General features: G+C 39.6%; 1 protein-coding gene across 1 annotated transcript; it reads left to right on the top strand.

Annotated features, from left to right (window-relative positions):
• The first annotated feature begins 3,312 nt into the window (after positions 1-3,312).
• Positions 3,313-10,367, top strand: tmem70 (transmembrane protein 70). Its single transcript, XM_088430234.1, has 4 exons — positions 3,313-3,556; positions 5,080-5,179; positions 6,878-8,454; positions 8,572-10,367. Exons 1-3 carry the CDS (start codon positions 3,383-3,385, stop codon positions 7,288-7,290), a joined length of 687 nt encoding a protein of 228 aa, XP_088286360.1. The 5' UTR covers positions 3,313-3,382; the 3' UTR covers positions 7,291-8,454; positions 8,572-10,367.
• Positions 10,368-11,014: the final 647 nt, after the last annotated feature.

The following is an 11,014-nucleotide window of genomic DNA, read 5'->3' as shown; positions in this document are numbered from 1 at the left end:
TGTCGCGTCACGACACAATCAAATTTGGTAACGTTCAAGGTCTCACACGAGGCAGGAATGAATCATGGCGGCCTGTTTGTGGTAACCCAGGGCTATCCAGCACGGCCAACTGAGCTTTCAATACAAAAACAGAGCCAAGTAAGCGCACTCACCTGGCTTGTAGAATGGCGGAAGTGAGAACTTGGGACAACTGGTATGTGCAGCGTTTGTTTCCTTTTTCCCCAATCCTGACAATAGGCTTGTTCACCCCTGGTAAGCTGTTCTTAAACTAAATGTTGTTTTCCCTCTATTTGTGACTAATCAAACTGAATTTATTCTGGCCTAAAGTAGCGCAACTTTATGAGAAACATATGAACTTAATGAGGTTAAAACGAGATCACATGAAGTGTATGAGATTAATGTATTAAATCAGGCATGTCCAAACCCAGTCCTCGAGGGTCAACTATCCAGCATGTTTTTGATGTTTCCGTCATCCAATGCAGCTGATTCAAATGATCAGGTTTGTTGTCAGGCTTCCGCTGAGTTTGCTGATGAGCTGATCATTTGAATCAGGTGTGTTAGGAGGACAGAAACCTCCAAAATATTGCCGGATAGGTGGCCCTCGAGGACTGGGTTTGGACATGCCTGTATTAAATGGTCTAAGATTAACGTATTATGAATGTAATGTTTCGGTTCAGCTCGAGTGATGTGCAGAACTGAAACTGAAACTGGACGTAGCCTAGGGATATCCAACTAAACACTGGGGACCACTCAATGAGAACTTGTCAGTAGTCTTGGCTAGCTAGACAAGTTAGAGGCACGAATGTAACTTGAATGTACTGTCTAGTGTAAATTCTTTGGGAGGCTTGCCTTCCTGCATACCTGACAATCATGAAACATTGAAGTTGTCAGCAAAAGTGGCAATATAAGGCCTTGTCTACATGTAACCAGCTAATTTAAATCTGCACAGACTCCCCCTTGTCTATGTTGTTTGTTTATTTAACCCATTTAGAAAATTTTTTCCTGGACATGAAAACATCCAAATCATATGCCATTGGTAACCCTATGAAATAACTAAGAACTTGAAAAACAAAATAGTGAAATAGCTGATGAATAGGTGTGTTTTATGTCTGGTTACAACAATGTAACTACTCATTGTGCAAACACACCAAACTAATTAGAGTAAGTGCAAATGCATATATCATCTTAAAGATCGTGTGTACAAAAAATCTTCGTTCTGTGTTTATTTTAACATACTTTCACTAAACTTTTGTGTGGGAGCTTTGAGGCTGTCATCTTTCTCTTGAAGTACAACCACAAAGTAAAGAACTCTGGTCATGTGACAATTTTCTCTAAACGTGACATTGCACACATTTAATCAACACGTTGTAGGATTTCAGTTCTTCATGAAAAATGATTGAAAAATCATTCATAGATCCTCATAAATAGAATTCTCTTTACGGTCACTTCTGGGACCGATGGGTTGAAATGGGTTTAAAAAATAAGTCGCATCCATATGAAACCGCAAAGTGCGGTTTGAAATGTACAAGCATGCCAAGTCGCTAGGCGGCAGTAATGTCGCAAATTCTGTCCAATCAAAGAAACGTTTGCCTCTGACGTCATCCGCGTCTAGGCGGGAAACAAGAGTCGCGCAATGACGCAAATCTCCGTCGAAGCTGGTCATACGCAACCACGAAATTCTTGGGCAAATCTCCACTTTGGCCGGAGGTTTTGAAACATTAGATTTTGATTTGAAAAAAAAAAGCCTGGCCATATATAGCAGAGGGCAAATCGGAGACAGCCCGTTTTGCAAGAACCCTGGCTCCATGTAGACAAGGCCTAAAATGGCTGACCTCTGGCTTCGGCCACGGGGAGTCAATTGTGATTATGCTGCATTCGATGAAGGCGGGAAGTCAGTAATCACGCTCGAGATTGTCCCTGTTCCGACCTCAAAACGTTTGAGGCACACTTCCAAGTTGTGAGTGTGAACAAAGAATGTTCACATGAAAAGTAACGGCAAGAAATGTGCGCATGGAGCGTGTCGGCACACTGACACTATGTTGATACTGAAGTGATATTGTGTCATTAAATACTGACACCTGCTGGACATTATCACACGGTTGCTTCACTGCCTTGTGAGTGTGTTATCACTCACAACATTCCAATAGTTCACACATTGCAGATATTTTTTTTCCAGAATTCCATATTTTTCCAACCAATTCAACATTCATTCCCAATGGGAAACAGTCCAATTCGTTGTCTGAATTTTATCTGTCATTCCTAATGGGATGGGAAACAGTCCGATTCGTTGTCTGAATTTTATCTGTCATTCCTAATGGGAGACAGTCCCATTCGTTCCCAATTTGAATTTTATGTCAGAATAAAAATGGCTGCATAGTACAGTGGTTAAAGTGCTGCACAAATGCAGGAAGAGTCTGAGTTCGATTCCAGACCGTGTTAGCACTTCCTTCATTTCTCAGAAAAAAAAGCTTTTTGTTCCATTTTGAAACTTCCAATTTGATTTTATTCTACATATTCATGAAAGGACTGCACGTATTTTCTTATTCTAAATGTTTATCATTTCATACAAATCCTAATTTTCTATTCCAAATGTCCCATTGACTTACATTGGGCGAATTGACATTTAACTATAAACATTTACCTGAGAACAGTTTATTAAATACGACGTAAACTCGTTCATTATATTTGTCTCGTTTTCGCGATTGCGTCGTGTTGACAGACACACTTATAAACAGAGTTCGCCTTGTTCTTGCTGTGTCGACACAGGTACATAAACCTGTTTGAGTTTGAGTTCGGCTCATGCGCTGTCGCGTCAGTGGGACCCATTACGACTTACAACTAAAATGTTTGATTAAGATAAATTGTTTGTTGTTCTGGTTCATCACAATACCTTCCGACCTCAAGCAAACCTTCCTTCATAGTGTCCTTGATGTTTATTGGATCGCTACATAACTTTATGCAGGGAGATAACTCCAAACAGTCACTTAATAACTTCATACTTTTTGCGCTATCCGTACAAGTCACGTTGCGTTGTGTGAAAGTACTGTATTGTGATTACCAAACAAGTAGTCAATTGAGCAATTCTAATACTGTAAATTATGCTTTACCATCCAAAGTATGTATTTCCACGAGCCTCGCCAAATTAGTGTCCTTATTTTTTCCACCTTTTTCACTCTGAAGTCTTAGATTAACGTCGACTTAGTGCACTTTTCCAAGTGGGAAATGTCAATCGAACGCAGGCAGCAATAGCCCATTGACATAGAAATCAACGACGTCAGCGTGTATGTGAGAAAAGACGAAATTTGGCGTAGAAGAAGAAGCTAGGCGGAAGTACCGATCGTTCGACCTTCCTGTTATTTTTGGTATCATTTGCAAGGAAACCATGCTTTCTCTCAAAAACCTGTCAAAGATGCGACTTTGTTTTAATTCTAACTCGACCAGTTCAACATGCGTTACTGCCACGCGACGTAGAGCCCTGTGGAACGTGTCTTGTTTAAACCGACCAAGCGTAAGTCAGCATGTAGTCAAAGGGTCTTCGCTGAACCTGAAATTTAAGGTACGAAGTACCACGGATACATCAATGATACATTAAGGATTCAATGAGCATAAACATTTATGCTGGGCTCAAACATGACTAGTTTTACTTTTTTACCATTCTTTTGATGACTCGTGAAAACATCGCGTGAAAACCTCAGCTAATTGACAGGCTGTCTGTGTGCGTGGAGAATAATTCTGAAGTGCGTCTCATTGATCCTGAAGACAGTATTTTTATTTTATTTTAGCATGCGAGCCTTATCTAGTTGTATGTATGTCATCTAGTTATATTTATCATGTTTATTTCATTATTTATTAGGGCCCAAACAGCGGTCGATACCAGGTTTTTGTTCGAAATTTATACCCGAGCTGCGATGATTATGAATTATGATGAATACTATCATTATTATTACAAGAGATGGGTTGATGAAGCCTTGTGAAACCTGTGAGGTCTTTGCCATCTTGATTTAGAAAGACAGCTGAAACATAACATCAATACCTTCAGTCTTTCATCTATGTGTGTCTAACCTCTGACAGTTTTGTCTGTCTACTAAGTAGACCCTTTGTCGGTGGTTCTTAACCTTTTTTTCAGTGATTTCTGTATGGTGGTCATTCTTGCGCTGTTTGGAAATAAACACACCAATGAGGGACAAAATATTTTTATCACATGCACAGTGGCTTGAAAAAGTACTCATACCCCTTGAATTTTCCACATTGTTACGTTCTGACCACAAATAAATATATTTTATTGGCATTTTATGTGAAAGTTTGCTTTTACGCGACGCATTTTGTCGCATCCGGCGTGAACGTAGCATAAGGCATTGATTGACTGTGAGTGGTTTTTGTAAATACAGATTTGTTGGATGTACTTTAGCATTACATGTTCTGTTTCCTGACTACTTTTCCTGAAGTTGAATATGGTTTACCTACTGGCAGCTGATTAGCTCAATACATTTTGGCGGCAGGTGTTGCGTATTAGCAGCTATTATGCATGTTTTGAGTAACAAATAAAATATATCTTAACTCTTTGATTGCCAAGCATTATCTGAAAAGGCAACCCCTAGTGTGCCCGCCCGCCGATTTTGAGTATTTTGACACATCTTTCAAGGCCGACAGAATATTACATTGTATGACTATGTATGTGGACATTGATGGTACCATATGAAAATTGGATTCCATTCTTTACCTAGAAAACAAAAGGAAGATTCTACCTTATTCCTTTATTTCCTATTCTTAAGTCATCACTGTTTGAAAATAGGTCATTTGAGTGAACCCAAGCTATTTTGGACAAAAGGAGCTTTTTTTGTAAAAAGATGTGTTTTCTGCACAAGAGTGACACAATTGTTTATTTCAGTAGCAACTGAAGCATCACACCAGTCCTTCCATTCGATAAAACATGAACAAAAACAGTGATGCTGTTTTTGATGTTGGCTACCCCATAACACGACATAATGAGAAAATGCACGGATGGCAAGTAATAAGCAGTAAAACTCTTTTTTTTTTTTGACTGTTTATTTTGTTTTGTTTTGTTTTGTTTTTTTGCAGCCACAGCCTTGCACTGCATTATCTTTTCTCTCTACTGGGGCCCAGAAATCTGAAGATGGAAACCTTATATACAAAGGCAGTTTGGGAACTGCAGTTCGTGGTGAGTCGCTTTACAACCCTGCATTATCGGAAAAAGCAACCTCCTGAGTGCCAGTGTATTTAGCATCTTCACTCATCTTTCAAGGCTGACAGATTGTGTACTATGTAAATGTAAACATGGGTGGTGTCATAAGAAAGATTGATTTCCATTCCTTACTTAGAATCAAAGTATGTAATACAGTGATTTCACGCTACTTCGCGCTTCCCCGATCACACCCAGAGTGCATCGCAGATTTATCTATTTATTGATTGATTTACTCATTTAAAAAAAAAGCGATACTGCGGAGAGACGTCCTGTGAAGGTTTCCTGCATGCCAGACAGACAAGTAAACTATAAATGCATTTGTCACAGGCACTGCTCAGACGTCAAACTACTGCAGTACACATATTTACTTAAATCTTAAATTATTATGTGGGAGACATGCACTCCTACAAGACACGTGGTGGTAGGCTCCCAGCACGACCATCAACCAATGAGGGCAGGAGAAGATACAACTCCGGGGTGGGAGATGATTAAAACTCCTGCTCTCATACAGCCAAAGAGATGGGAAGGGAAGGGATAACAGCACAGTTACTATATAAGGTTTCATAATTTAAGATTTAACTTAATATGTGTACTGCAGCAAGATTTGTCCTATATACTGTATACATAAAGTATAAAAAAAAAAAGTATACAAATTCAGGTACCCACATACACAACAATTACGTCGAGGGTTAGCGGGGAGAGGGGATATATATATATATATATATATATATATATATATATATACACACGCACACACGCACACACACACACACACACAGTGGGCCCCCCTGTTACGACCTTAATCCGTTCAGCGGCTAGGCTTGTAACTCGAATTCTCCGTATGACGGGCAATCCAAACTGATGTTAATTAGTGAATGCGTGCAACGCGTGCAAAAACCTTAGGTAAAAACTTCAAGACTTTATACACATATTCAAAATTAGTAACATAATCTACTGTACTGTTAAATTAAATAACATAAATATACAAAGGAAAAATGACATTTACCTTTGGGGCGACGTGACTTGAGCTGGTGGTGGGTGGAGGCGGAGGGGAGCAGAGACGAACCCGCCGAATTACAATTTTTTTTCTTGAAGGGGGGACTGGAAACAAAAAAAATGCCTGTTTCCCAAAACCTTTTAAAAGTTGAAGACAACTTGCGAGTTTGGTATTTTAGTCAGAAACTTGGAAGTCATAATTGAGCATTTTGCATGTCATATAAAATGATGTGGCGGGCCAGATCTGGCCTTTGGGCCTTGAGTTTTACACCTGCAGGTTAAAGGTTTCTCTAAGCAGAAAAAAACCCCAAGTGCATCAAAGTGCCTGAAAAAAAAGATGCCAATCCTTTTTTATTGCCATTACACTTCACATGGCAAAAACAAATCCATTTCTCTGGGGTCATCTGCCCTCCCCCTGGCTTCGCCTTACAGTAAAGTGGAAAAACCGCCACTCTATTTGGTATATGGCCCACTGTATTTATTATTTATTTATTTATTTAGTTTACTAAACGTTGCCCAATATATCACAATATGTATGGTATGCTGTATCGCAATATATCACAATACACTTTTAAGACTCAATATCCAGCTCTTATACATACTGTAGGTGTTGTCCATTCAATGAGTTATTTTACTCATTTTAACTTTTTTCTTCTTTGTCCCCTTCTCTGATCTTAGGGGTGAAACTATTCTCTTACAGCACAAGTGGAGCCAGTATTTGTCTCATGCCACAGATCCTCCTCAAAACAGGCCTTGCAGTTAAGAGCCTTGCCCTTCAAGTGTCTTACTGCAGCATTATCGGCTTCTTCACTTTCCTTACCCCTGTGCTCCTCCACCTTATTACCAAAGGTTACGTGATCCGTCTGTACCACAACCCAGGCCTGGACACTTATACCGCGATAACCTACAGCATCTTCCTCACTGAGCAAAGGACAGTTTTTCATCAGAACCAAGTCAGTATTCCAGCTGTCAGCAAGATGTTCACCACCTTCTATGTCAACAATACAGGGCTGCTGGTCAACCCTGATCTCTTCTACTTCCCTCAGGATTACAACCACCTCATGGGCTATGACAAGCCCTTTACATTCTGAGCAGATTATTTGGACAGGCCACCATCTAAAGCAGAGGTGTCAAACTCAAGGCCCGAGGGCCAGATCTGGCCCGCCACACCATTTTATGTGGCCCGCGAAATGCTAATGACGAAATTTGTAAAAATGTAAAAATTAAGATGAAAAAAATAAACACTAATAAAAAGAACACAAACAAAAAAAAAAATCCGCCTTTTGAACATTTTTTTTTCCTGGCATTTGATTGGGTAATCTTTCAAAGATCATATTGTACTTTAAATTCCTTTTGAACTTTGAACTTCTTCGTCATAACGGCACGCTGATAGAAGCTGTAACCGCAATGCAGCCCACAATAAAAATGAGTTTGACAACCCTGATCTGAAGTGTGTTTCCCGACCAGGGCTGCGTGCACACTTCTGGATAAGTGAGCACCATTGCAAGGGGTACATGGAAACGTTTCGCCATATATTACAAAGCGCATTAAATAAAATCAAAATCACAACAGCCATGTCAAGTCGTGTCTCATTAACCCCCGTGGGGAAATTTTGACCCAACTCTGGCTTTTGTTATTTTTGATGTGTGATATCAAAAGAAAAGCATACAAAAAAAAACACTAGGAGGCTAAATAAAATATTGCATAGATTGTCAAAATATAATGGTTTTGAATATGCCATGCTGCCGTACCTTCGAAATGCTTGTAAACCGGAGGTCGATAGGATAGGTGTCAAATTTAGCCCATGTCAGGCTCGGGCTTTAAAAACCAGTTGCAAATTGCAGTTTAAGAGAACAAAAGTTGTCAAGAACTATGAAATGTCCTATTCTTTGTTTTATATATTATTTAAATAAAAGAAAACAACATGATGTAGGGGTGCCTACATGTTTTGATCTTGATCACTTATCCACTGAACTTGATAGGCCTGGGTGATACTTTTTTTTTTTTTTTCCCAATTAATTCAACTGGACACTCACGGAAAACAGTAGGCTAGCACAACATGGCCACATTTAACCCTTTCACTCGTGTTGGGACAATACGTCCCTGCGCTTTTGAAAAAAATGGCTGTGGGTATGGCCTCAAAAACCAATGGTAGCAATGAGATGAAATGGCATGCCAGCGGTTCTGCACATTCTAGAGGCATTTCACAACTTTTCCATACACAACAAGCCAGTGCTGGGCCCAATGTCAACAAGGTAATTTGCCTTGTACAATTTCTTGTGAAATAAGTCTAGTCCTACGCAAATATATTGATAATATGTGCTATATATATGTGTGTTACTATACATAGATCACACTATTATGTATTGTAGACGTTTGGTGGTGGACATTTTCACTTCTCTGGTATGTTTATGTTATTATTATTATTATTATTATTATTGTTATTATGATTATAAAATACAGATGGGTCAAAAAATCCCAGGGCCTACAACCTAATCTATGGAAGTGGGAATTTTAAAAATATTTTCCAAGTATTCTAGACTTTATAAACAAGTAATATATGCCATAAGTTTTATTTTTATAAAAATGGTATTGAAAAGGTTAAAGAAAGCAAACTGCAAAGACAGGAGTTGTATTATCAGTCGTTTGGCTTTGAAGTGACTGAGGAGGAACAATGAAAACCACGCTGCCACATTTGTTTAAAGCAGAGGTCCACAACCGCTGGCCCGGTACCGCTTCATGGATCAATTGGTACCAGGCCACATGAGCCTCACCCGAAATAATGATGTTTTGGAACCAATTTAGTTTAACCTTTAACAGTTCATTCATTTGTGCTTTGTTTTGCTTGATCTTTGTTTTTTTTTTTTTTTTTTGGCGCAGCCTCTGGCTGCTGTTGAAATGACAATTTGTAGTGAGGAAGGACAGTGTGTCTTCACTGAGAGCAGTCATTGCTGCTGACACATACAGTATGTTGTTCTGTCTCTCTGTGAAATCTGGCCCACGAGTGTAAGTTGTTGCCATTTAAAATAGATAATATGCCCCAAATTTGTTTTTTGTTCATCCAATAACTTGTGACTGGGGAAAACATACTAGCTAATTAATGTTCGTTCTTATCTTCAGCATGATATATAGTGCTGCCTTGAATGTGTTTAGCTCGTTAGCATTTTCATTGGTGCCAGGTATTTCTTTTTGACACAACAGGGTACCCATTCAGGTGTTATGACCTGCCCATCAAATTTTGACAAGCGAATTGACAGATGAACTAAATGCATGAAACATTGGCGTGGTGTTTTATGAATTAGTTTTAAAATGACATTTTTCTATTGTTCCACACCCTGCCATGACCAAATTGTGTCTCTAATGAGATTATCATTTTTTTTGGTATGATTTGTTTAATTGCTGTCTCCTGCAACTGTGGGAACATATGTTTTAACAAACATCCATCCATTTTCTGCTTCTTGTCACAAGTCGCAGGCCTGCTGACATCCTGAACTGGTAACCAGCCAATGGCGGAGCACACAGAGACCACACACCCAATCACACCTCAGAACAATTGAATATGTCCAATACACCTGCCACGCAGGTTTTTGGAGTGCGGGAGGAAGCCGGAGAGATCCAATGTGGGCTTGGGAAGAAAATGCAAACTCACACACTCAGGAAGGCCGGGGTGAGGTGGACTTGACTCTGTTCCCTGAACTGTGAGGCAGACGTGCTAACCACTGAGCCGCTTTTAACAAACGTAACATTTCAAATAATAATCATTATTCATGGAACATGTGTCCCACAAAATGCATGCAAATCCTTTTAGCAAAACCTTTTAAGCATGGTAGAAGAAAGTAAGGAATCTCATAAACTGGGCATGACATCTTCAAAAAGCTTTTCAAAATAATGGGTAAAGCAAAGTTATGTCCTTTCTTCTATTTTCATATTTTTTGATCAAATAGCCTTGCTTGAATGTCTCGCTCTACCGCAGAGGTCTCCAAACTCGGTCCTCAAGGGCCATTGCCCTGCATGTTTTCCAGGTTTCCTCCCCCGACACACCTGATTCAAATGATCAGGTCATCAGCAGGCTGGACATCGGCCCTCGAGGACCGAGTTTGGAGATGCCTGCTCTACCTCATGCAACCCTGTTAAGCGTATAATCAGAATAAAGACTGTCTTGTTCTTGTTTTGTTTTTTTTTTCAGTTCTTTCTTGTTTACATAAGTAAGTTTGCCCTCTGGGTCTACAGCAGGGGTCACCAACATGGTGCCCGCGGATACTGGGTAGCCCCCAAGTATCCCATGAGTTGCCCGCAGACCTATTCTGCAAATTGTTTACAGGTGATAAAAAATTGGTGATTTTCTATGAATTTTACAAACAGTAATACATGTATTATTACATTTATGCTACATATTACACATGATTTACAAACAGGATTCGGTTGAAGTTGGGAAATTGTGTAAAATGTAAATAAAAACAAAATACAACTGTTTTTAAATCCACAACCCATATCCAATTGAATACACTACAAAGACAACAAACAGTTTATTACAACAGAAAGCGCACGTCTGACGTGGAAAATAAGGGTGTCCAAAAAGGGAACGGGAAAGTACAAACTAAAGTCACAAGGTACGAAATAAGGGAGAGACGAGAATGTCTAGGTGGGATCAGTCCAACTGAGGAGTAAGGCAACGAGGGGGCGGAGGCTACAGGAGAAAGACTAGGGACAAAGTAACAACAAAAAACATTAAGCGAGCAAAAATACAACTAGAGAAAAGTACCAACCAAAAGATCACAAGCGAGAGGGACGCGACGCATGAGAGTTCACTGGGCG

This window comes from Hippichthys cyanospilos, chromosome 12 (assembly GCF_059441005.1).
Source record: "Hippichthys cyanospilos isolate Australia breed blue-spotted pipefish chromosome 12, RoL_Hcya_1.0, whole genome shotgun sequence".
Classification (NCBI taxonomy): Eukaryota; Metazoa; Chordata; class Actinopteri; order Syngnathiformes; family Syngnathidae; genus Hippichthys; species Hippichthys cyanospilos.
This window is presented reverse-complemented; position numbering and strand designations above follow the sequence as displayed.

Bases quoted from the DNA above. Each gene is read 5' to 3' on its own strand.
- tmem70 (XM_088430234.1), top strand. From the start codon at position 3,383: ATGCTTTCTCTCAAAAACCTGTCAAAGATGCGACTTTGTTTTAATTCT. The intron at 3,557-5,079 runs GTACGAAGTACC...GTTTTTTTGCAG, and splicing joins CGCTGAACCTGAAATTTAAG to CCACAGCCTTGCACTGCATT. The intron at 5,180-6,877 runs GTGAGTCGCTTT...CTCTGATCTTAG, and splicing joins TTTGGGAACTGCAGTTCGTG to GGGTGAAACTATTCTCTTAC.